General features: G+C 43.2%; 3 protein-coding genes across 5 annotated transcripts in view; 1 reads left to right on the top strand and 2 right to left on the bottom strand.

The window, feature by feature from the left end:
* Nucleotides 1–10780, top strand: part of MYO19 (myosin XIX) — a 32786-nt gene extending 22006 nt beyond the window's left edge. For all 3 annotated transcript variants that reach the window (XM_075013544.1, XM_075013543.1, XM_075013542.1), the window contains exons 17-25: nucleotides 704–850; nucleotides 1436–1543; nucleotides 2643–2713; nucleotides 3973–4079; nucleotides 5705–5874; nucleotides 6918–7047; nucleotides 7389–7474; nucleotides 7994–8302; nucleotides 9781–10780. In XM_075013544.1, coding sequence (XP_074869645.1) covers nucleotides 704–850; nucleotides 1436–1543; nucleotides 2643–2713; nucleotides 3973–4079; nucleotides 5705–5874; nucleotides 6918–7047; nucleotides 7389–7474; nucleotides 7994–8302; nucleotides 9781–9909 — 1257 coding nt within the window. In that variant the 3' untranslated portion in view covers nucleotides 9910–10780. The remainder of the gene's footprint in view (nucleotides 1–703; nucleotides 851–1435; nucleotides 1544–2642; nucleotides 2714–3972; nucleotides 4080–5704; nucleotides 5875–6917; nucleotides 7048–7388; nucleotides 7475–7993; nucleotides 8303–9780) is intronic.
* ZNHIT3 (zinc finger HIT-type containing 3) lies at nucleotides 9925–15438 on the bottom strand. The gene is made up of 5 exons (XM_075013545.1): nucleotides 15314–15438; nucleotides 14549–14580; nucleotides 14344–14436; nucleotides 11932–12012; nucleotides 9925–11341 (listed from the first exon to the last, which is right to left on the bottom strand). The coding sequence occupies exons 1-5, from the start codon at nucleotides 15397–15399 to the stop codon at nucleotides 11151–11153; spliced, it is 483 nt and encodes a 160-aa protein (XP_074869646.1). The 5' UTR covers nucleotides 15400–15438; the 3' UTR covers nucleotides 9925–11150.
* Nucleotides 15439–22481: 7043 nt separating this feature from the next.
* LOC142023307 (lysophosphatidic acid receptor 1-A-like) lies at nucleotides 22482–23450 on the bottom strand. The gene has a single exon (XM_075014121.1). It carries the CDS (start codon nucleotides 23448–23450, stop codon nucleotides 22482–22484), a length of 969 nt encoding a protein of 322 aa, XP_074870222.1.
* Nucleotides 23451–25916: the final 2466 nt, after the last annotated feature.

Raw genomic sequence — 25916 nt, 5'->3', positions numbered from 1 at the left:
GGTCACCTTGCTGAAGCAGTGTGGAGGTATTTGCACTGCTATTGTCTGACTACAGGCTGCAGAACTGTCAATGTGACATTGAATTGTGAACATTAAATTCAGACTTTAAACTTCCATGTGAGCAGAGAAATAGCAGCATGGACTTACCTTTGGCTGTTTACTAATATCACATGGAAACCCTTTTTTTGGCACCCTGCCTGCCACGAAGTTAATGAGGTGATCTGTGAACACTGGAATCTATTTTATACCGCAGGTCACTTTTGCAAGGATTTTTAAGAAATGGTGTTTCATGATGCAGTGACTATCCTCTCTTACTAAGCACTGGAAAGCATTCTGATGTCCATTACGAAGACTGCCCTACCATTAACTAGCCCTAGGGTACATAACTATGGCACTCATACAGTTCAGTTTATTTTCTTATTCTGCCATCCCACCATAAGAAAATGCTAGAAACACACGATTTTTACTAACCATGGTAGTAGTCACCAGTATTTTCCTTTTATTTGTGAATTCATATTAAACGTAGTCAGATCGGAAGTGGTTTCTAAACCAGTGCTTTTGCTCAGTAATAGAATTGTGATGCAGCTTATTTACTAACCTTATTTGATGCTAAATGTGACGAATATTTAGTTTCATCTTTAAGGTGCTTTTCCTATCCATGTACTTCCACCACATCCTAGTGATATGTTATTTACCTATGTAGGACCCAGTTCCACTGGAGTTACTCCAGCTTCTGAAGAACTCCCAAGACTGCTTACTTCAAAAGTTCTTTCCCATGCCAGAAAAGAGCCAAAATGATACCAAAGCCCAGAACAGAGCAGCAGTTGTTACAGTGGTCTCGAAATTCAAGGTTTGTCTTGAGTGGCTGATGCTATTCAGATCGTATATCCTTCTGACTGATTTCTGCTAATGTCCTTAGGTAACTTGATGATAAAATCCTTCAATTTATTTCCTGCCACATAATGTTCAGTGTGCTGCTATCAAACCGAAAAACTCCATGCTGTTCAGTAAGAGCCTCTGTGTTAAAACAAGTAAAAGGTGGAGTCTGTATTTTCTGTGTACTCTCTAAGCCATGTCCTTTGACCACATGCCAAACCAATTCCTCCCCTCTTAGGACTTGCTATAACCCCAAACACAGAGCAATCCATCCAGCACAGTTAGAAACACTGAATTACCCACATGATAAAAAAAGTGCTTGCAGCTATCTTTAAATGAAATATTGACAACTTGTTCGTGCTGCCCTGAAAAACAGAGCTGTGCCTATTAGGCTGAAATTAAGCAGTTCTGCTTTTATGAACTTATTAAAAGCACCAGGAATAAGCATTGGGATTTTTTAAATGCTAAAGTATTGATTAGCCTATCTACTCTGGAAAAGCAAAAAGGCTTCAAAACATAGCCTAGTCATTAATAATTGCTCTGTTTTTGTTTTCTGTAGGGTTCACTTGAATGTCTGATGCAGATCTTGCATAGCACAACACCTCATTACATCAGATGCATCAAACCTAATGCTGACTGCAAGGCAATGACTTTTAACAAAGAAGAGGTAACTCTACAAAGAATTTTCCTCCTCGAGTCCATGTCTTTCCATTGATTTCATACTGAGCTTTGTATCAGACCTACATATGGATGGATCATAAAGCATTTCTCTTAGCAAATACCTTGCAAGTTTCATTTGAGGAAAAGGAACTTACCAAAGGTGTAGTAGATGATGATACATCAACGTCTCCAAACTAGGGTGACTCTTTAGAGACTGTGTCTTCATTGATAAATATGGTATATGTGAAACATCAGTTTCTCTTTAAAAGATGCTGTTCAGTACAAATTTAGTGTTTTGGTGGGGTGAGGAGCAGTGTATCTCTGTGAATCTAGATCTGAGTCAAGCCACACTTTAGTAGCACAGTGTTTCATCATACAGACCTTCACTAAAGCTCTGCCTTCTCCTAGTTTCTGTACAGGATGTCTGCCAGCTCAGCTGAGAACAGCTGACATGCACGCTGAGTGGGAGGTTCTTGCAGAGCAGAGCAATCATAGCTAAACTTAAAGATTCTCAGCTGGTGTGAGATAGATCCTTTGTAGCTAGAAGGATCAGTCTATCTTGATGTGAATTATTTTACATTAAAAAATAGATTTGAAAATGCAGGACAAATTTCTTCCATTTTAAGTGTGGTGAGGTACATAGCTGACAAAACCCACGGTACAAAATGCACAAGAGTTTAGCCTGTGGTTGGAGCACACCTTCTATTTCACAATATAAGAGAACTTCTGCCACTAGTGACTGAGCTAAGTATGTTATGAGTGGAAATCACACACCTAGTGAAATTGAGACTGAAGACTTCCAGCAAATGTCTGGGATGGAGCAGTCCTGTCTTTGAAATACTCCTTAAATGTAATGTATGATTTGTAACACACACACTAACTCAACTGAGTTAGGCTGAATTCCCAATGATGAGCGCTATGTAAGAATCAACACAGTGAGAGATTAACAGGAGAATGGTAATTGCTCTTGGTAACTATTTAAATGGAAAGGCTCAAGTCTTTTGAAAAACTGGTAGACTATCAAAAGCAGTTTTGCACTGATAGAAGCCTGGGTAAACCTTAACAGCAGCACCCAAACAGAATCAGTGTTTTAATTCATGCTCTAGGTTCTCAATCAGCTTGAAGCTTGCGGCATAGTAGAGACCATCAGCATTAGTGCAGCTGGATTTCCTGTTAGGTAAGTCCTAATGAATTTTAAGTTACTTGTGTTTACTTTGTCTTCAGAATCTAGATCCTGAGACTTCATTTGTCTAGTGCAACTCCACTTGTGCCACAGAGTTCCACCAGGGACACCTTCATCCCTCTATATACTTATATTACCCCATGTAATTAGCTATTTGTTACTACAGAGATTGAGTGGGTAGGTAAACTCTTATCTGAGTAGTCAAATGTAAACTGGCAGGGAAGCTCCCTATTCTGCTGGATGGCTATTTCCTTGGTGAAGAATTTCAAAATGCTTTTTCAAACACTAGAAGACATACCCAGCATTACCTGGGTCTGGGGCCGGCCCCTTTTGGGGCTCGGAGGAAACACACTGCTGGCACTCCCCAGAGATGGCGGGGGTGGGGCTGCACTGGACAGTGAGTATGTGGTCCTAGAACTGTGTGAGATTAACCACCTGTAAAGTGCAATAATCCTGTTTAACAAGGCCATGGAATGTCAGCTGTTGTACAGTGGAATTCCCTAAATAAAAACACTGCCTAAGTCTACACCTGTGTGCAGTGAAACCTTGCTCATCCTTTCCTTTAATACAGGTTGAACCTCTCTCACCTGGGACCCTCAAGACCTGACCAGTGCTGGATGAGAATCTTCCAGACAATGGGAGATCAATGTTTTCTAGCATATTACCCACATTTCCACTGTTTACTGGGCTTTTAGAAGACATTTGGGGTAAATTACAGCACAGAACACCGAGAGCCAGGACTGGGAGCTGGAAACAAACTTTATGGGACTACTGGAAACATGGCCACGCCCATGATAAGTCGTCCAGCTAACTAAAATCATGACAGATTACAGAGTTCGCCAGCGGCAAGAGTTCCAGATTAGAGAGGTTCAACCTGTAATCCCCACCAAAGACTGGTCTTTCCTTCTCTCTCAGATCAGATTTAAAACTAGAGGCTATAGTGAGCTCTAGCTTATAAATGGTATGACTGTTGACTAAATTGCAATAAGTTCAATAGGGTATTTTTTAAGTATTTCCAACTAAAAGGAAAGGAATTAAACTTTTTTTTCAGATTGTGAAAAATGCATTAATCAGTGGTGAGGTAAAAGTCACTTACTTGAATTTAATGGTTATATTTTAGTGGGCATTAGTGACTTGGTTGTAACATCAATACAACCACATATCTAATTCTGAAGCCATTTTGCCATTAAGAGGTAATTTTTAAACATTTGAGCTTCATAGTAAATTAAACTGATTTTCATTTTGGCCATCAGGGTCTCCTTCCAAAGTTTTATTGAACGTTACAAAGTGTTGGGAAAATCACGTCTATCCGCTACAGTGCTGGATGAAAATGTTTTCTCTTCAGCTAAGAAGAAAACAGGTAAGTTTCACTGTAGTGCACAGAAATTGTTGCTAATGCATAAATCAAATACAAGTCCTTTATTCTCAGTTTTGAGAAGTTCCTCCTTTTTGAAGCTTTCATTGTACTTTTTTCACTCGAGTCCATGTTCATTTCCATATAATTTGGCATTTTAAAGGTGGGTTTTTAAAACTGTTTAAATAAAATTACTTCCAGGCTAAATCTTCCATCTTTTGTGCAGATGACTCCAGGCTGCATTCTCCTCTGGAGTAGAATAAGATTTTTCAAATTATTCTAAGTTTTTCTTTTCTGAATATTTTCTATTTTGCATTAGTTAAGTAAACTAAAAAAGTGGCTATTGTTTTTTTTTTTGTTTGGTTTTGTTTCCTTACATGCCTTTCTCTGTTCTTGTATCTGCTGCCAAATACAATTGGCCCCTAGCTTTACTGGACTCTCCTGCTATTATGCTGCTACTTCTACCTTTTGCAAACACTTCTCTGTGCAAGTCTGTATTTCAAAGGAGTGATTGAGGATGCAGTGTAGAAAGTAATCACTTTCACAAGGTAATATGTCTGCTATGAATCTCTGAAAGAGGGGCAACTAAGAGATGGTACCAGCTCACTCGCTGTGAAATTTGGCATGGAAAGTATAGGTTGAACCTCTCTTGTCCAGAATCCTTGTGACCTGACCGGTGCTGGATGAGACACTTTGCTGGACCATAACAAAAAAGCAGTCCCGTAGCACTTTAAAGACTAACAAAATATTGTATTAGGTGGTGAGCTTTCATGGGACAGACCCACTTCTTCAGACCATAGCCAGACCAGAACAGACTCAATATTTAAGGCACAGAGAACCAAAAATAGTTGAAGGTTGACAAATCAGAAAAATTGTAGTCAAGGTGGGCATATCAGAAGAGAAGAGGGGCAGTGGCGGGGGGGAAGAGTCAAGAGTCAGATAAAACAAAGTATATAAAAGAGCCCTTATAAAGGGTGACCATAGATGGTCAATATTGTCTAGCGCTTATTACCCAAACTTTCACTGCTGACTGGGCTCTTAAGACATTTAGGGGTAACTTACAGCTAAATAACAGCACAGAACACTGAGCGCCAGGTCTGTTACTGTTGTCAGAATTTATGGAACCCCAGGAAACTTGTCCACACCCCATAAATGGTTGTCTGGCTAACTAAAATCATGCTGGATTATGGAGTTTGCCCAACAAGAGTGTCCTGGATTAGAGAGGTTCAACCTGTATGTGCAACATAGGCACCATGCTAATCTAATAACCAAGTGGAAGAGGAAGCCTGGTAAACTAGGAAATGTTGGTCATTTGAGCCAGTTAGACCAGGGCTGCCAGATATGAGTTTATTGTAGATTTTAATATTGCAAGTGTTGTGTCCCTTTAACTTATAATGAGACCCTCTTTTTTCACATCTGGGGATGGAATACATTATGTAGCATGTGCACCACCAGTAGATACACCTGCCAGTGGCTGTGGGCACTCTGCTAATCAGCTGGATGGCACCTGAATTTCTCCTGGGCAGTCCCCCAAGTGCTCAGCTTACAGGAGGGAACACAGACTTATTTTTTTCCCAGTCTTAAATTAGATGCTTGCCTTTCCCTCCCTTCAACACGTTTGTATTTTGCAGGTTTAACTCCAAATGCAGATAACAATGAACCATTACGCTTGGTCATCCAGAATATTCTTCAGAAAGTGACAGTGGGACAAAGGGATGTTTCCCTCAAGCAAACAGAGACCAAAGCAAACAGCTCTTCACTGTATTGTGGCAAAACCAAAGTGTTTATGACTAATTCCATGGTAAGCATGTTACATCCATCTCCTGGAAGAACAAAGGGGTGCTTCTGCAAGGCAGGTCAAATCTCAGGTCCATTACAGAAGACAAAACTGCTGTATTAACATTTAAAAAAAAAAAAAACCAAGCAAACACTTTTTACGTTTTGGTATGTGGTGAAAACAATCCAAATTTTAAAAACTCATCGTCACTGTGTAAGGTAAAAGACACAGGGTATGCACTTACCCTACCTGTTCCCATGCTTTGCTAGAGCTTTTTTTCATGCATGTACTAAAGGTTGTGTTCAGTTTCAGGCTGGTAAATTTCACTGCTGTCTCACATCCCCTGTTCAAAGTATGACCTTAACTATGTACCTTTACATGCTTTGCTGAATTAGGCCTAAGCAAATGAAACAAACCACTGTACTTCTTACATTGTACTGTAGCTTCCTGTAGTGGCTTTGATAGAAGAGAGAGTTCTTCTAGGCACTTGCCCTACCTTCAGTCACTTCACTTAACAGGCTAAGTACAAGTTGAACCTCTCTATTCAAGCACCTTTGGGACCCGACTGGTGCAGAACAAGAGAATTTTCTGGATCATTGGAGGTCAAAATGTTATCTAGCACATTACAAACACTTCCACTGCTTACTGGGCTCTTAGAAGACATTTAGGGTTAAGTTACAGCTAAATAACAGCACAGAACACACAGCCAGGACTGGTGTCTGGAAACAAACTTTATGGGACCATGGGAAGCTTGGCCACGCCCATAAGAAGTGGTTGTCTGGCCAACTGAAATCATGCCAGTTTATGGATCTTACTGGATGAGCTGGACTAGAGAAGTTCAACCTGTAGCATGTCTTTTGTCTTTAGCTTTAAAAAATATGATCTACAGTTGTAAAAACTGAAGTATTTTCATGTCTCCATTAACTCAGTTTTCTAAAATGAGTTCATGCAAAATACTAAAGGATCCAGGTTCTAAATTAATGAACAATGAAGCCAATTGCAGTTTTTTTTCCTAAATGACAATGAATGGGGAGATTACTAACTGCAAGATTTTCCTCTTAATGAAGCTAGAGCAACTTGAAGCTAGAAGAACAGCAGTATTCTCTGAGAAAGCATTTTGTATTCAGTGTTGTTGGAGAAGATTTAAACAGAGGAAGCTATCAAAACAGATCTGGTCTGCTACCATCATCCAAGCTGGTAGGTGAAAGCTGATATGGGTGTGGTTGACTTCCAAAGTAGTATTTCCAGGTGGGTTAGCTATTCTTAGTGCCAGGGTCTCAATACCATAACTGAACCTCCATCCCTGGAAGTTTAAAAGTCTCAGCTTGACAAAGTCCTGGCTGCGATGATTTAGATAGGGTTGATACTGCTTTAGGCAGGAGGCTGGACTTGATGACCTCCTGAGGTCCTTTCCAAACCCAGGAATCTATGATAGCATTGGCACAAAGTTTACAACTAGGAAATTAACGTCTTCGTTACGGGTGAGTGCTTTGAGATCTTCTGCATGCCAATTCCTTTATTCTTGATTAACTCTTCAGCTATTCGCTCCTGGTTAGCAAAGAAACGTATCCAAAGAATACGGAGGGCTGCTACTCTTATACAGCGTGCCTGGAGGAAATGGAAAGTAAGTACCCTTCTAACTGCCTTGAGGCACTCTCTGATCAACATGCTTCTTTTTACATGTTGAAAAACATTCCCCTTCTCATAGTCATAAAGAGGGCTTTAAAGTACATTAGAACTTGCTGTTTTATGCTTTTCTGCATCTCCATTACTATAAACACATCTCTCTGAATGGGAAAGGAGAAAACAGCTCACTGTCACCTCCTCTCCTGGGACCAGATTTAGTTTCCTCAAGCTGAAGGATGCAGGGGCTCAAGAATTCAGAGATTAATCCTCCATTTAGTCCCTTTTGAGGGCAATTGATCCTGTGACCCTTGAATTCTAATTCCTCACTTGCTCCTCGGCTTCAACTTAATGGGGTGTTAGTGTCTTAACCAGCCACCTAAGCTTGCTGAAGTCTGTACAATGTCCTTTTTTTTTTTTTGATTGAGTCTAATAACTTAGGGGCCTGGGAAGCTATTTCTGACCTAGCTCCATCTGTACCTTTGTCTCTCAGGAAGATTGTTTTGTCTCTCTCCTTAAGGCACGAATGGATGCCCTAGCAGCAGAGGAGCTGGATTTCCCTGAAGAGAAACTCCATTCCTGTGTTCTTGGTGCTACCATTTCCTTAGACTGGTCACTCAGTCCACTGGAAAAGACTTGGCCACTGAGTGCAATAATCCAGTTCTGGCCTCTAGGTCTAGTTCTGTCTACTGCCCCTGTTACAGTGGGTGGGTTTCGAAGAGACCTATCCCTTTTGGCATGCTTGAAAATACTTCATCGGAACAATGGTTACAAAGCAAAGAGCAATCTGTTCAGCTGTGGCATCACCTCTGTGCGTGCACTCCCACAGGTAACGTACCCAATGCTGCTGACTCTGAAGTGGTCTGGGTATGACTGACCCTCAGCAAGCTCTGGATGTTATGTAAGGGTGGAGCTAAGGTGATTCACAGTCCAAAACTTGAGCCACACAGCCCTGCCCCACCCCACCACTGAGGGAGACAGGATGGTCTTGTAACTTAAGGCCCAGTCCTGGAAGACTTCCTGACTCTGGCAGGCTTATGACCTTAGGCACATCATTTATAATTACCTGCATTGGGCATAACTTATTCACTTCACCAGGCTGTTGAGGGCTGGGACACGGTCTGAGGCACTGAGATGGAAGATGCTTGCAGAAGTGCCTGTAGCAAATGCTAAAGAATCTGTCACACCAGAGCTTTTGAGAAATCAAAACGGAAGAGGCCAACACTGATCTATCTCCTCTCCCACCACTTTGTTACCAAATAAGATCAAATTGGGGAAAGCTTCCATAGGTACAACAATATGGCCAGGTTACAACCCCACACTTGCTTCTCCATAAACTAATTTACTTAAACCCTTGTGCTCTGGGTGAAGCATGGGTCATCTACAAGTCTCTGCCACTTTACTCCATCTCAGGATAGAACTTCTAGCTGACCCCAGGAGTACCCCAGTTGTCCTTCAATCTCAGTAGATCTCCATGTTGTCTGAGGTATTCCTTTTTTGTGTTTTCCTTTATGGGTTCCATTTGAGCACTCCCAAAGGTAAGAGGTTGGCTTAGGGTTTACAACTCTATCCATGAAAAACCAAGAGTTACAGAAACTTCTCCATAAACTGCCCTTCTTTGCTTAAAAGCCTAACTCTTTATAGTCCTATTTCTCAGCATGAGGTCAACTCCAACAGCATTGCAGGGCACAAACAAGTTGGGTCACTTGTTCAGGATGGACTCAGAACACCATGGGCCCTAGGTTCCAAGCACAAATTGATAGCTATATACAATGATGTTCAAAACCAAAATGTCCCCTTTAAAAATGTAACAGTATTCACTGCTGGTTTTAATGGTTTATTGTACAAATTCATCTCTGCTGCAATTCCCCTAAAGTCTAAAGTTATGTCTACATTAGACTAAAAGTCAACCACAGAAAACGCAGTTCTAGCTAGGACAACTATGTAGCTAAAATAGACATATCTGCACTCAGCTAACTTGTCTGCTTGTACTGGGAAGGTCAGCAGAGTTTCTTGCATCAACCTCCCTTATGCCTCGCGTCTCACGAGGAGTACAGGGGTCCACTACAACTCGAGGCTGACTTTTGCACATCCAAACTAGAGGCACAAAATTGAACCTCAGAAGATTGACCCTGAACAGGCCTATTTTTCTGAGGTAGTGTAGACATAGCCTAAGGGATGGATTTCACCACCGCTTCTTAGAGGGAGGAGTATTTACTCACTTTGCAAGTCATCTAACTTCAAACTGAGTCCAGTATGGGGCTGATTTTTTTTAAAACACCTAAAAACTGATTCTTTTCTTTCTAGGGCTCTGTCAAGTTTCACTGCAAGAAGTCTCCACTGCCTCATGCGAACCTCAGTCCGCACAGCCAAGCCTGTACTATCACGGGATTCAACCAAATTTTACTCGATAGGAAAAAACTGCTCACTATGTAATGTGGATTTTTGGCCAGCATAACTATTTTGTGCACTTTTTCCTTCAAGGAAGGATTTCTTTTAAGCTGCTGCTTCTGTGTTAATCTATCACCTCTCTGCCTGCTTGAGGCAGAGCAATTCAAAAGTATCTGCTGCTACCTTTAAGCCTGATTTTTTTTTGTTTCCCCCTCCCCCCACTCATCACATAGGTAAGGATAAGATTACAGATGTACTGACTGAACACTTCCTCCATTAGCTATGGAAGAAATACATGCTAATACCAAGAAAACACTACCCTAGAACTACAAACAAAATCAGAACAACCTTTAATAGAATTAAAATATTTTTGGAACATTATTTGAACAAATAGTTCTGAGCTAATGTAAAATATCTTTTCAGCATTACATAGAAGCAAAAGGCCAACAATGAGTTTTTCCAATAACTCTGAACACTACTTCTGTACTAGAACCCACCAGACCCCGCCCCCCCCGCCCGGCCTCAAAAAAGCAGCCATTTGCCTCAAACAGCACAAACATTCAGTGGGTTTCTAATGCTCAGGAATAAAATGCAGTGCACATAGTCCTCTCAGGAAAAGTGGGATTGTAAGACTGGCTCAATGATTTTGATCAGCTGAAGAAAAATTAACATGCTGCTTTTTAGATTGTATTGGCCCAAATGCTGAAACAGACCAAGTGTTAACAAGTTTCAGCTCCTTCAGGTGCTACTAAGATCCAGAGTCCCTCATTATTGCATCCCTCAGCAGCTCACAAATGTTTAGCATGGGAACCTTAGGAATGAAAAAGGACCTTCTCTTCTTCTTTGATCTGGAGCGGGCAACGTCTGTATTTTATTTTCTGTACATGGAATTTTAATAAATTTAATATCTTACACAGCTCTGAATTCTGATTTCTCAGCAAGGTTTAGTCAAATACTAGTCTACTCTTTTTTCCTTACATATTTAACCAGAGCAATTCCTGGCACAGCCACTGTTGGCAATGGAACCTGTACTAAAATGTAAGTAAGTCAGAGCACTAAAACACTAAGCTAGTTAGTACATGGATACATATTTCTCTCCCCCTCAGTACCTTCAACTGCTTGCTTACGCTATGACAAGACTGGAGGTGAGCTTTAGAGTGTTGACATCCAGGAGTTCCACACTGAGCAAAGAATAGCCAAGGCTGTTTCACGAAAGCACAAGATAGTAAAATCTCCCTTCCGTAATAGAAAAATTCATAACTAGCTCACTGTCCCTGAACAGTCTCTTACTCTACAAGAATATTCTCTTTCTCTTGAGGTTCCACAATTCTCAAGCAGCAGTCTGCAAACTCCACAAACAAGGGCTCTTGCATGTATCTTTTCATGAGCAAATCTTTCTCCTTGGCTTCATCTACCGTCAGCAGCAGGTGCTGCAGATGAGGGTTGAGTAGTAAGCTTCTCAGTTCTTTAGACTCCCCTGTTTTAAAAATAAAGGAGGAAGGGCAGCACATTTTAAAGTTGATGGAAATTAAGCATGGCTTCAAAAGTGTGGGGGTTTTTTTAAATTTAAATCAACCTAGACTGCATCTGTTTGAAGAAAGCAGAAAAACGTAATATGGAGAGAAACTTGCACACAAGTAACTCCATCCCCCAAATCCTTCCCATTATCTGTTGTTTTAAGAGGTCTCAAAGTCCCCCACCAGCCTTGGCAGATGCTACTTTTGTATAGAACAGCTTTCCTGTGACTGGGGAATAAGTCCAGTGCAAAGCATGACTTTCCCGCTGGCTCTGGCAGTAGAGTCAAATAATGTGTTACTTATTTGTGCTTCTTCTGGACATGCTTGCACTATGGTATTCAGAAGTTACTGTTTGTAAAGGCTAGTGTAATATGCACCTTATTAACACCCCCCTGCCCTCCAATAGCATAATAAAAATGCCTATGGAGAACTAAAGGCTGAACATTATGTTTCTTATATTAGCTTTGAATACAATTCTTAGGTGTTGTGAATGAAGCAAAACTGTGGTCAGTTCTTACAGCAGACTTCACAGGTTAATCGTAAAGGTTACCTAAGAGTTTAAGTTTCTGCAGTGGGACTCGATCCCCTTCATCGTCTTCTGTCAGGATATCCTCTACAGACCAACGGCTTCCTAAGGCGCACAAAAATGGGGTTTAATTTATCTAAAATAGGTTTGGGCCAAAAGCTGCAGCAAGAAGATAAACACTTCTACCAACTAGCCCTAATTCAGAATTGAGATGCTTTGAGGCAGCCACTAGCAAGAGAAACAAACTCTCAGATTGAAACAGCTGAACTCCTTGGAACAATACCTTTTCCTCCCACTTTCTTGTATCATACGCAGTACCACTGAATGTGGAAGTCTTCTAGATAAGAACACCAGCGGTGGGCAACTTGCATCCCATGGGGGATCCATGTGCAGCCTATGTACTCCTATCAGGCACTGGATACCCCGTACTTTATTCCTCTTCCTTCCTCCCAGCACTTCCAGAGTGCCATGAATCGACTGATTCACGCCCCTTCCCGGGTCCTCCCAAAGCTCGAGTGAACTGATTTGCGGAGTTCAAGTTTGGAGCAAGAGTGGGAGGAGAAGGAAAAGGATGCACTTGGGAGGGAGCGGAGGGCCAGGCAGGGATCTGATACTGTTAAATGTTTCTTTTTTTATTATTTGAAGTTGATGACAGTTCCACTACTACATAAATGATTGAAGCATTTCTACTTGTTCTGGAATATTCAGCGTGTCGTGTACTACTGTATTTATCTTATTCTTGGGGTCACAGTTGGTGCACGACTGATTTCAACCTTGTGGCCCACAGAGATAAAAAGAGGACCATTCATGTGGCCCACTCACTTATCTTGGTTGCCCATCACTGCCTTACACAACAAGAAGTCCTGTGGCACCTTATAGATTAACAGATATTTTGGAGCATAAGCTTTCGTGGGCAAAGACCCCCTTCATCAGATGCATGAAGCGGGTATTTGCCCACGAAAGCTTATGCTCCAAAATATCTGTTAGTCTATAAGGTGCCACAGGACTTCTTGTCGTTCTCAAAGATACAGACTAGCACAGCCACCTCTCTGATACTTGTCACCATACAAGGCACTGCCTTACACAGTGGCAATACCCAAACACCCCCTCCCCCGCCCCCGTATTCATTCACAGGGCACTTAATAAAGAGAGGGGACTTTGCTCTACTTCTTTTGGCATACATTAATAGGACTCATTTGAAAACCTGGGCAACTACACATCTTAGCTACATATTTAATTTTCAAAAAGAGTGGGTGTGTGATGATTAAACTCACAAGCGTGAGCTGTAGAACACGGTAGATTGCACAAGGTATTTTACAACAGAGAGCTATTTTGTGTAAAAATTCCCCTTTTTTAGCCATATTGTAACAAGCCAAAGGCACAATTACTTCAGGATGCAAACCAACCAAGCAGGCTATGTTTTAACAGTTATAGAAAATCACTCCCTCCCTTACACAAGAGCAGGCAGTTGGTAAGACAAGCAAGCATTGTGCAAAAAGTAGAAACAGTTAAGATGGTTTCAAATCACAGCAAAATTTATAATACCAAATTTGCTTTAATCTTATATATTAAAAATGTAGCTAATTGCTGCCAGCATAAATAGAGGCAGGGTTTGTTTGTGGGTTTTTTTTTTGTATTTTTTGGTTTTCATAGAATCATAGAATGCTAGGACTGGAAGGGACCTCAAGAGGTCGTCAAGTCCAGCCCCCTGCCCTCATGGCAGGACCAAGTACTGTCTAGACCATCCCTGATAGACATTTATCTAACCTGTTCTTAAATATCTCCAGAGATGGAGATTCCACAACATCCCTAGGCAATTTATTCCAATGTTTGACCACCCTCACAGTTAGGAACTTTTTCCGAATGTCCAACCTAAACCTCCCTTGCTGCAGTTTAAGCCCATTTTTAAAAACAGGCTTCCGTATTATTGCACTTAAATATCAAAAACACTGACAAGCATTATAACAACGAGCTTTTGTCTAGAAGAGGGGTGAACAAACATTCTACATGGGGCCCCACTTTTCATCACTGCAATTACCAACCGCCTCTCACCCCTCCTCCTCCCCCCATGTGCCTATCTAATATAATCCAAACTGACAGAAATTTCGATTATGTTCATATGGGAAAAAAAAGCAGCTTTTAGCTCAGGTAACAAATATATAGAATATAAAAACTTTATTAATCAGTATATAAATGTGAACACACATACAAACCATCCCACTTTGTCTGCCCCGGTCTACAGAAACATCATGCAATAATTTAATAAATAGATTATAGAGCAGCAATGGGCAATAACTGGCCTGCAAGCCAGGGACAGCTGGCCAGGGATAGAACAAAGGGGCTCTTTGCCCATGAAAGCTTGTGTGCTAAAAAATCCGTTAGTCTATAAGGTGCCACAAGACTTCTCAGCGTTTTTGATTAAGGAAGAACACCTACCTTCATCTTCCAGCGATTTAACTCTTCGGAAAGACGAAGATGTGTCTGTAATCCGTGTCTTTATCACCTGATCCTGTCTTGGTTCACATTGTTCTGTGAAAAATTCAAAGTTACGTGAATGCTCAAGAATGTGAAGGCTACAAGTTACAGGGATTTAAAAATTGACTTAAAACAGGGATACAAGACGACCAAGTCGTTTTCTTACCTTTGTGCTTCTTGCAGCAGGGGACAGAACAACTACAACAAAGAGAAATGGCATTTTAGAAAATACCAGTTCAATGCCGCCTGCGCTACCCAAGGGACTAACAGCCCCAATGGCACAAAAAGCAAAGTCTGGGGGGAGAAAAGGGCTCTTCCGCCACTAGCAAAATCCGCTCCCGCCACGGAGGTACTTTCAGGGCAAGTCGCGGGGGGGGGGGGGGGGGGCACCTCCTTTCTTCTCCGTCCCGATCCCGAAACAGGGAGAGGAAAAGAGACGGGGGCCAGCAGAGGCAGGTGGCTTTTCTCCAATGACCCCCTCCCCCGCCGCTCTAACCCACTGGGGGGAGAGGGGTATAAATCCCGTCTCCCCGCAGCGGGGACGAAACGGCCCTGCAGCTCGCACGGCGCACAGGGGGAGGAGAGTCTATCGCAGGTGAAGGGCCGGGGCCATTACTCCACAGGGGTCAGATACCCAACGGGGGCGGCCGTGCGCTGGGGGCTCTGAGCTGCGCGGACCGGGGATCCGGATGAGTGGGGGACCGGGCAGTGCCCTGAGGATGGGCGGGCGGGGGCCCGCCGTGTCCTGGGAGCAGAGCTCGGCGTATAGGGGGCGGCCGTGTGCTGGGGGCTCTGAGCTGCGGGGGTCAGGCGGTGTCCGGGGGGCAGGCGCCCTGCAGAGGGTATGGGGCTGGCTGGGCCCGAGGGTGGGAGGGAGGAGAGCCCGCCCCTCCCCAGGGGAGCTGGGCACGTGACCCGGAGCCCCACTCACTATCTGGCCCTGCAGCCCGGGCAGCGGTACCGGGGGGCACCTCCCACCCCGCAGACGCAGCAGCCGCCGCCGCCACCGTCCTGCATGCTCCGGCCTCCGCCCGCGTGCAGAGGCTCCGCCCCCAGCCCCGCTCAGCCGCTCGCCGAGCACCACCCCCAGGCGCGACGAATCCATCGCCGAGGATGTGGGGGGCGGGGCCGTCCCTGCTGCTCGCCGGTGCATGGCGCCCCGGCCGGCCTGCAGGGGGCGCCCAGGAGCTCACCGCGCAAGCCGTCGGCCCAGCGCCGGGTAACTCAGGGATTGCGGAACGCGCCCTGTGGGATCACTGGGCTGCGGCGCAGAACAGAGCCGGTGGTGGGGCTGGCAACGAAGTTTAGGGGACCCTGGGAAACTTGGCTAATTCAAATCCTGCCGGATTGCGGATGTTGCTGGGTCAGAGTGTGCCCAACGACAGAGGTTCAGCCTGTATGCGTCCTCTGCAGCTTATTTTTAATGTCCCTAGCTCTGTAATATCCCCTTAACCCCAACATCCAACCAAGGACGGCGCGTATGTTCAAAGAAATTTCACAGCTGTCACCTCTCTTAAAAGAAGGTATAGTTTTAACATCAGTCCCCTTCTTGGATATTTATTGGGTTTAAGACTATAGAGTGGTGCACACAAGGGGACCGGTTAAAAGTTGTTCTCTTTTTCAAAGCAACCTACAAACAAAAGCAAATGTTCCCGTCTTGGATAAACTGCCATATATCTTGCTTTGATCTTGTTTTTGAAGAGGGATCTCTCACAGTGCTGACTTCTGCAGAATCCTGCTCTGGAGAGGCTTGTAGTGAGAAATAGAGGAAGTGCCTGGCAGAAATCCTTTTAATGTCTCCCTCTCCCCCATTCTATTTGTGCTGGTTTAGAATGGGCCTGGAAGAGGGTTAGAGGCATCATTAAACAGGAAGGGATGGATCTTGAGCTAAGATTCTGAAATAGTTGAGTATCTAGAAGGGTAAAGGGACGCAGATTGGAGAGGCAAAGTGGGAAAAATATGAATTCTCTATGGAAAAACAGAGGTCCTCAAAGAAAAAAAATGTTCAGTAATGGAGAAGCCATAAGAAAGAACTGGCTCTATTACCATCACCACAGTGTAATGTGCTATACATAATGATGTATTTCTGAAAAGTATCAGAGGGGTAGCTGAGTTAGTTTGCATCTTCAAAACCAACAAGTAGTCCTGTGGTGCCTTATCGACTAACAGATATTTTGGAGCATAAACTTTCGTGGGCAAAGTGGGTCTGGAAGGGATCACATTCTAAGCAGAGTCGAAGGAGTGGAAGATGGAAAGCACAATACACATTCTTTAAGTGTTAATAGCACTTTGCACGTTACTTCTGGTTGATGAACAAGTCTCAGTTCCAGGCAAGCTGATCAGAAGTTCTGAACTTGAAAGCTAGTGTCCAGGGGTTATGATGTGAAAACAAAGAGAGGGAGATGGGACCAGGGTTCCCTCTAATATCTGCCATCCATGGGTGGAATAATTTTGTTATGTGCACTAAGACATGGACAGAGGTGCACTACCAGTAGAAGCACTTGCTGCCCACTGTGGATTGCTTCGTAATCTCTTCTGAGCAACCGCCCAGGTGCTCAGCTTACAGGGAACATTGGAAGGGACCCCTATGTGGCCACATGATCATCTGCTGAAAATATTTACTGCTTTGCAGTGCTAATGGTTACACTGAATGACTTCATGACCACAGTTCATCTTACAGTCTGGTGGTACAAAGCACAGGCACAATGCTCCTGTGATGAATCACAACCAGCAGCCTAGTAAAGGGCAATTTCACCTGTGCTGCCCTGGCATTTATGATGTGCATTTCTTTTACTCCATAAATAATCCACAGACGTCATAAGCGTCACTGCAGGGTTTTCAGCGCACTGATGAGCAAAATGCAACACAAACTCAGGTACCACAGTGATAACTATATCCTAAACACCCAGGCGGAGTATTTTACCTGGTATTTTCAGCACTGGATCCACTGTTCCTATGAAACTAGAGCGCCACTTGCAAAGCCTGCTTCCCTTTGCAGTGCAGAGCACAGCTGCCCTCTTGTGGCGTGTTCCGGGCAGAACACCCATTTCACACCTGTGCTCTCTAGCTTTCTGATTTCTCCCCTATAACAGTCAACAGAGCCTGGATACAATGAGCCTAAGGCATGGCCTAAGGGTCCGATGTTTTGCCAGGCTTTTCACTGGAGGTAGAGACATGGGGAAGGAGCTAAATAATGTTACAGAGCGGGGAGGAAGAGGGGGTTTATAAGGATGAGTTGGAAGGCCTTATTTCAGGTCAAGGGCCCTATATATTTCTGGATGTTTATTTTAGCAACTGTGTATTTGAAAAAAATTAACAAATCTGGATTCCTAGTTACAAGGCCTTCTCCTGCTCCTCGTTGTTATTACTGATGTAATAGCTATGCCAGTGCTGGGCAACCTAGGATCACAAGTGGGCCACATGAGTGGCCCTCCTTCATCTCAGTGGGCCACAAGATTTTTGTAACTCAGGTGGTCTCCTGGGTTAGGGTAGTTTTGCTAACCGCACTCAGGTGCCTAGAATTTGCTGGGTGCGCCGGCCGAATCGGAGCAGCGCTGTGTGTGGATGCAGAGGTAATGCCTGGTTCTCACAGTCAATGTGGTGTCCGATCAGCACCCACCCCACTTCACGTCTCCTTGCTTTACATGTGTCACTTTTGCAATGCCAGTAAAGAAAAAAAGATGTGGATGGAAACCAGCAGAATCTGGCACCCCTGTGCTGTGGGCAACGGTAAGCAAAATGTCTTTTGGGCCACACGTAGAACCGCAACAGGCTGCAGGTTGCCCACCACTGATCCACATGCTCTAACCCGTGGGTGGGGAACCCGCGGGTGGGGAACCCGCAGCCCATGATCCAGATCCAGTGTGCAGCTTGTCTGGATCTGAACCCCAAGGCTCAGGGGTTCCCCTCCATAGCTTCTGGTCCAGGGCAAGGTTGGGGGTGTGGAGCCTTGTGGGCTGCATCAGGCAAGATGGGGCTGGATCCTGGTTGTGGGCTCTGACAGGGGGCAGAGTGGCTCTAGGCACTGCTGCCGCTCGCTGCTGTTCCCCCAGAGGCCTTGGCAGTGCTGCCCAGAGTCTCCATCCCGCTGCTCTGATTGGCCAGAATGCCAACCAATTGGAGGAGTGGAGGGAGTGCCTGGGAGCAAGGGGGAGGGCATACAGAGCCGTGTGCCTCAAGGGGTGCTACTCAGGTAAGCTGCACCCCTGTTGCCCAGACCCTGTGCCCCCAGACTTCTACCATCCAGGCCTCCACTCCTAAGCCCTCCTGCCCCCTCCCTCCAAGACCCTGCACCTTAAACCCTGATCCCAGCTTTCCAAATCCCACACCCCAAACACTCCTGCACCACCCCTCCCACCCAGATCCCTCACTCACAGCCCACTCTTGCCCCGACTCCTGCCCCAATCGCCCACCCCAGCCCTCTCCTGCACCTTCCCTCCCAGATGCCCCCCCATTTCCCAGGCTGCTCCTGCACCATCCCTCCTGCCCAGACCCCAAACCCAAGCCCACTTCCTGGGAAGCCCCCTCCCACACTGAACCCCTCATACACAGCCCCAGAGCCTAGAGGGACCCACAAAATGTAGTAATCCTGGACCCCGTAGGCTCAGGGGGAATGAAGGAAGTGTCTCCTTCGTGGTGGTTTTCCAGTTGGGAGCCACATCAGTGGGGGTGGAGGTTTTTCTGTTTTTATTTATATTTTTATTTTTGTGTTTGTTTTTTCATCTCATGTATGTGGCCCCCAACTGATTTATCTCTGGGTCAGTGGCCCCTGACTGGAAAAATGTTTCCCACCCCTGCTCTAGCCAAATCAACGCCCCACTGTAGGAGGCACTGGCTAGACACAGAGCAGGAAACCATTCCTGCCATGAAGGGTTTACAGTCTAAACCAGCGGTTCCCAACCTGTTCCAGATGGCGCCCCATTTTGACAATTCAGTAAGACCCCAGACAATTCAAAACTGGGGGCGCAGGTTTCTCCCCTAGGACAATTTTTTTATAAATCTTGATTTCCCTCCCTGCAGCCCCCAACTGCATCCCCACATCCCTCACACGAGCACCACTGCTGCCCCTGCCCCCGCTCCTTTGCTGGGCAGCCACTTCCTCCACACGGCTCCCCCAGGCCTCCTACTCCCTTCCCCCACCTGCAGCATGGGCAGCTCCCTGCCTGTTGTGCTGAAATGGGACTCCGTTTAATTGGTTTAATGGCCAGATCCCTCCTGCCAGCTGTTAAACCAATTAAATTGAGTTCCATTTCAGGAGCAGCAGGGCAGGGACTGGGAGCCAGAGGAGTCAGCAGCGGTAGTGGTGGGAGCTGCAAGTGGCTCCTTAAGGACTCATATGCAGCTCAGAGCTGCCCAGCTGGCGACCCTTCGTAAAATCTAATGGTGACCCATGGTTGGGTCCCGAACCATAAGTTGGGAATTCCCGGTCTAAACGGACAAAGCATGAGAGTGGAAACGAAAGCACAGGTGAGTGAAGTGACTTGTTCAAAGTCACCCATCAGTGGCAGTGCCAAAAAGAGACTGCCAGCTCCTAGATCCCAGAACCGAGATCAGTCTCCTAGATCCCAGTCCAATGCCCTAACCACCTGGCATTTCCTGCAGGTTAAATCAAGGTGAGTTTCACCGTTGACGTTAGTAGGAATAACGCTGTGCCTAAACAAAAGGTGCTGTAGCGGTACAAAGTTTTATTTGCAAATCAGTGGATCTGAGATTAACTTTTCTTTGTAGGGAATCTCTGGCTGGGGTCCATTTGTAAGTTATATTGCTTTTAAAAGAATTTCAATATATTTTACAATCACCAGCACAGATAAATAGTAAGTTAAATATGTTGGTTGCTATATTTCAGCTTGACAAGGTCAACATAGATGTTAATACAATGAAACAAAACCAATATCACGCCCCCAGCCCCCAGCGTTATCTTTATAATCTGTCTTTTAGTAGGGTTTGTTTTTAATCTCCTGATTTACAACTGAGGTTGAAACCTAATTAGTGAGAAACAGATGTTTAGATGTTTGCAGATAATCTCTGAAATACAATTAAGTATACAGCAATATTTAAAAGAGAAGGAAGAGAATTTGTCCTACTTGACGTACGCGATGTTTTTACATCATCTATTTTAATGCATTATTCATTATTGTTCAACTGGTACAGTCATTTCCTTGAAAGTAATGGATGGTTTTTAAATATTTGCTTAAAACTACAGAAAAACCTCCTTGATTTTCCAGATTAAAGTCACAGTCGAGATGGCATTTGTTACCAATATCCATAAACCACTAAATTGCTGATACGTAAAGACTGGAGAATTACTTGTGTGTAAACTTAACTGCGGCATGTTACCATCATATTAAATTAAACATGCTCCTTCAGATCCTCTGACCAAAAGACTGATAATGTTTAAGGAAAATTTCCATAAGAGTTTAGAGATTTCAGAACAAAAATTAAAGGCAAGCAAACAAACAAAGCCACCCAAAAACAAAAGAACACATTGAAATTTATAAAAACAATTCTTTTTTTCAGAATTGCATTTCAAAAATTCAAGGGCTGATTTTCAAATAACGAAGTTGTTTGAGTTATGTGCGTGTTTGTTTTGTGATTATGAATACATACTGTTTTCACCCACCAAACACTAACCATTTAAACTCTCTTTTGGATTTTAAAAAATAGCTAGTATATTGAGAATTTCTAAGTGCAGATTTCTATATTCACAATCATATATGCAGTGTTTTGGGGTTCTCTCAGATCATTCAAAACTCTATCCCAAAAGTTTATTTTAAACAATAACGGTCAAAGTTGAAACTTTAGTTTGTAATCTTCAAGACTACTGAAGGAAATATGAAAAAATAAACTCTTCAAGTAATCAATTTTCACAGGTGGGGGGACCCTCCCTCTTTTTAATTAGGTGCAGATGAAAAAAAATTAATACCAGTTGTAAAATTATTGCTTTTTTAATTAAAAAGAACAATTTTCTTTCTACACAATTAATTCCATAGGGTTTTGAAACTGTAAAAGTGAAGTGTGAGAAACTGTGTTTTTTTCAGTTGAGACTGTAGTTTAAGTTTTAAAGAGTGAAGTAGAAAGATGAAGAAATAAATAGGATAGGATCACTTATGTTACGGAAAAAAAAGACAACTCGTATATTTTGCAACTAAAAAGGCTACACAGTTAACTTTGATGAGTGGCATGTTAACAGAAAGAAATACAAGACATTTTGCACACAAACAACAGTTTTAAGTAAACAGCTCATACTAATTATTTCGAGGGTTTCAGAACATTTTATTGCAAACAAATATGAAGTCTCATTTAAGAACATAAAAACAAGACAAAAGAATGCAACTTTGGCAGTAATGCAAAAACAGCAAAAGCACATTTCCATATGTAAAGTAAATCGTATACATGGACTTATTTTTATTGCTTAATGCGAAATAAATCTTATGTTTCCAATAAAGGGACAGACAAAGCAGGCATACACAAAAGAATGGTCAGCTGAAAAACAACCCACAGCTCCTGTGCTCAGGGTCAGGGATTAACTGAATAATCAAGTAAAGTTAAAATAATATATAACAAACATTGATTTAACTGACAAAGTGTTTTTCCTCTCCAAATATAGCAGCATTGCTATTTTATCACAGAAAGACAAATGGGGGGAGCAGCCAGAAAAACACCTAACAGGCCTTTTGGATGTTTGAATTTCTATCGCCCAATAACAGAAGCAGATTAATGTTCAGGATCAGTTCAGCTCATTACATTTTTCCCCCTTGTATGGGGTTTTCACTCCCCTATGCACTCAGTACAATTTTCTCCACAGGTGCATTACAAAATAGGGAACTGAAGATCTCAAATCGGTGATGGAAGAGCCTATTGAAGAGGTAAGTGGTTCCAGCCTTGCCTCAAAGTAGCAACAGGGAGCTGTCCACTCGCTCCAGTTCTGAAATTCACCCCTATTCGTAGACCAGTCTTTGGCATGTTAAAACCTGAGGGTAGCTTTGCAAGAGAGAACCGTAGTCCATCTGAAGAGCTACATGTTTGCAGAAATTTAATATAAGATACCTATGTGAAGCTACTGAACATGTTATGTTAGTCATATGCAATCCCAGACTAGGTCAGAGATTCCCAAGGACTTGAACATGGATGCGGTGGTTGTTAGGGCATTTCAAAAACTTGAGCTTCCTCCCTAGCATTTTGACTTGGAGTGTGTATATGATGGGGTTTCCCAAAGAATTCATGGTTATCATCATCGAAGTACAATTTCGAAACACATAAACACTCGGATGCAGATCAGTAGGGCACAGACTGTTGGCTGCATCGAACAGAACTCCTGCAAAAAGGGGTGCATAAGAAACCAGTGCCAGAAGCCAGATGAAGACACTTGTTCGGGCAACCTGGACTTCAGCTGATTTGTAGATGCCATTGACTTGTCCACAGGCTTCCATTCTGACCTTCTGTTTCCTCAAGATGACAATGATACTGAGGTAGGTGTACAGAGGCAAGACAAAGGCCACCAGGAAGTTGGGGATGGTGATGAAGATGAGATAGTCAACACAAAAGGGGCTGTAGAGAGCTGAGAGCTTCTCTTTGTTGTGCAAGCAGTTCCACCCCACTAGAGGGATGCAACCCAAAAATAAGGCCAGTGCCCAGCTAATGAGAGCTGCAGCCAGCGACTGATTTCTGGAAACCTGGCACCTCCACCTGAGGCTTTCTGCCACAGCCAAGAAGCGCTCCATTCCAATGCTGACTAAGTTATAGATGGTGGACAGAATAGATATAGTATAAAAGACATAAGCTGTGAGGACATCCTTCGAGCCAAAGATTGTGCTTTCTGGGTCAGTGATGAACAGCATGGAAATCCAAAAGCCTGAAGAGCTGGTGAGGAGATCTGAAAAAGCCAAATTGCAGAAAAGAATGAAGATGGGTTTATGGAGATCCTTTGTAGACAGTATGATAATGATGACCCCACAGTTGAAGATCGCAGATATGGCATTGATGATCAGTTGAGGGATGCCCAGTGCAAGGACTAGCTGCGAGCTCCAGATTTCAGAGCTGCTGACGGAACAGTTCAGGTAGCTCTTCATGGTGAAAAATCCAATTCTAAAAACCACTGTTACATATATTCCATGAGAGCGAATAATGCAATATGTACTATTGGTCCTGCTCTGCAGTTCAAAAATGTATCTTTGATGAAGTATCTGTTGCCACGACAGCATTCTAATACTGGATTAAATTTCAGCGCTTGGTCCATTTAAGCACGTTGGTTATCAAGTCAGGGGCATGGCTAAACCCCTCCAAGTTGCTAGGATAACGAAAGGTGACAAACATATTCAATAAAGTATCATTCATCTGTCTATGGCAACCATCCTCTGCCTACAGCAACCTTTGGCAAGCAGTAAAAATTTACTGCCTACAGTGGAATTATATTATCATATTATTAATTATAAAACCTCTGATGGTATCCAAAGAAAGAAAGAAAGAAACTAATGTGAATTCAGGCCCTAATTCATGGATAGATTACAAAGAGAGAGACAAATATGCTAGAAAATTAAGTATGATAATATTTAGCGAAGCATGTCATTGGGTTGAAATTAAGGGTACATTTAGAGTTATGGGAAGATACACATGATGATGGTCGATCTTCTAGAGTTCAATTTCATGTGACTCATGGGACGTGCTAAATTGAACTGTCATGGCGCCACCGTCGAACCCAGTACTGCTGGCAGTCATGAGGAGAAAGGGAAGTCAACAGGAGTGTTTCTCCCATCGACCAACCAGTGTGTGGCTTGCGGAAAAAACTATTTGAGATAAGCTGACTCCAGCCACACAATTCTCATAGCTGGATTTGCATATCCAAAATCGATTTTACCACCTCATGTAGACCTGGCCTAAATGTGGAAACGAACATTTTAGCTCCACTCTCCTGAGACTGGATCCAGCAAAGCACTTCATAATGTGCCTAAAGTTAAGCTTGTGAGTAGTTCCACTGATTTGAGTGGAATTCTCATGTGCTTAACATTAAGTATGTGCTTAACATTAAGCATGTGCTTAGTTGCTTTTGCTGGCTCAGACACCAGGTCGTCTGTCAATTTCTTGGCAGAAAAAGACACCACTTTTTTGCCCAGTGTTCATTTCAGAGTGAATCTTAAATCCTCTCATATCCCAGGTGGTTTACAGACCTCTATTTTTATCTTCATAATGGAAATCAGATATTTTGCCCTTTCTTTAGACCTGATATGAGTCAGTGCTGATAATTTCTTATTCCTGCCTCTCACCTAGAGTAATTTCACCTCAGAATAATTCTAAAGGAGTTACACCTACCAGAAATGGTGTTAACCATTAATGCTTTCATACAACACAAGGTCGCCTGAGTTAAAATTTTACAATTGTCTTACACACAAAAGCATGTTATGTAAGGAATACATCGGAAGCAATTTGAGAAACAGAACCAACAACCTAGTAGGCTAAATGCCTGTTCTCACAGTTGCAACTGGTCTGAACAGTAGCTATTCAATTTTCCTAAGTATTGTGCAGCCAGGGTCAGACAATAGATCCTCAAGACTGCAATCAAGTCCCTTTCCGGTGTCACACAGGCGCTCCACACAGGTGGAAGGCTCTGCCCACGTACAGCCAATTACAGAGCTGAAGGTTATATTTGCCGAAATGTCATTTTCAGGCACAACATTCAAAAATGTTTCATAACCAATAGCTAATATAAGGGCCTGAGCCTCATCTCTTTGACTATGGTGTAACTCATGAGCACCTCCCACTGTTTTCTTTTTGAAGTTAAAACATATATTACATAAGAGGGTCTAGTAGTGGGATTTTCAAAAGCACCCAGCAGATTAGGCACCTTACGCTTAGGAAAACCAATGGAAGTTAAGCACATACACTACTTTGCTTTTAAAATCCTATCGTACATACTTACAAATCCTGATACATGTTTGTATCAGGCAAATGACAAGCATCTGGTATATGTTTATATTCATTATGGAATAGTCCGTGTGGTACCAGTATAATTAAGGAGTATTTTCTCATCTGTTTTCTAAAGAACTGCATGTCTTTCAAGTACCTGGTTTAAAGTGTTCAACCATGCTTGGAAAAAGGCTGGTGTTGGACCATACATTATAAAAATGCATGTTGGACAGTAGAGGTCACTGTAGTTCCAAAGAATGTTCTCAAGCAATTTTTATTGAAAGTAGGGTAAATGAAGAAATTGGGAGCTTTTCAGAGTTCTTTGGGAATACCACAAAAGAACAAATACTCTTAGGCTACATCTATACTACAAACAACAAGAAGTCCTGTGGCACCTTACAGACTAACAGATATAAGGTGTCACAGGACTTCTTGTTGTTTTGAAGATACAGACTATCTTGCCTACGTCTCTGGTACATATCTACCCTACAGCAAACTTCCGAAGGAAGTTCTTCCGGAAGATCTCTTCTGAAAAAAACCTCTTTCAAAAGAGCGCATCCACACACAAAAAGGTGGATCAAAAAAATCAATCTACTCGTTCAATGGAAAGCCTCCGCACTGCCCCCATTTTTGTG

This window comes from Carettochelys insculpta, chromosome 19 (genome assembly GCF_033958435.1).
Source record: "Carettochelys insculpta isolate YL-2023 chromosome 19, ASM3395843v1, whole genome shotgun sequence".
NCBI lineage: Eukaryota > Metazoa > Chordata > Testudines > Carettochelyidae > Carettochelys > Carettochelys insculpta.
The sequence above is the reverse complement of the archived record's forward strand: the minus strand, read 5'-3'. Positions and strand labels throughout refer to the sequence as shown.

What these genes read in the sequence shown, in the direction of transcription:
- ZNHIT3 (XM_075013545.1), bottom strand. Translation starts at nt 15,399, where the DNA reads ATGCAGGACGGTGGCGGCGGCGGCTGCTGCGTCTGCGGGGTGGGAGGT. An exon ending in CCGGGCTGCAGGGCCAGATA is followed by an intron (nt 14,581 to 15,313) that starts GTGAGTGGGGCT and finishes TCTTTGTTGTAG; the next exon opens with TTGTTCTGTCCCCTGCTGCA. An exon ending in GCAGAAACTTAAACTCTTAG is followed by an intron (nt 11,342 to 11,931) that starts GTAACCTTTACG and finishes TTTTTAAAACAG; the next exon opens with GGGAGTCTAAAGAACTGAGA.
- LOC142023307 (XM_075014121.1), bottom strand. Translation starts at nt 23,450, where the DNA reads ATGAAGAGCTACCTGAACTGTTCCGTCAGCAGCTCTGAAATCTGGAGC.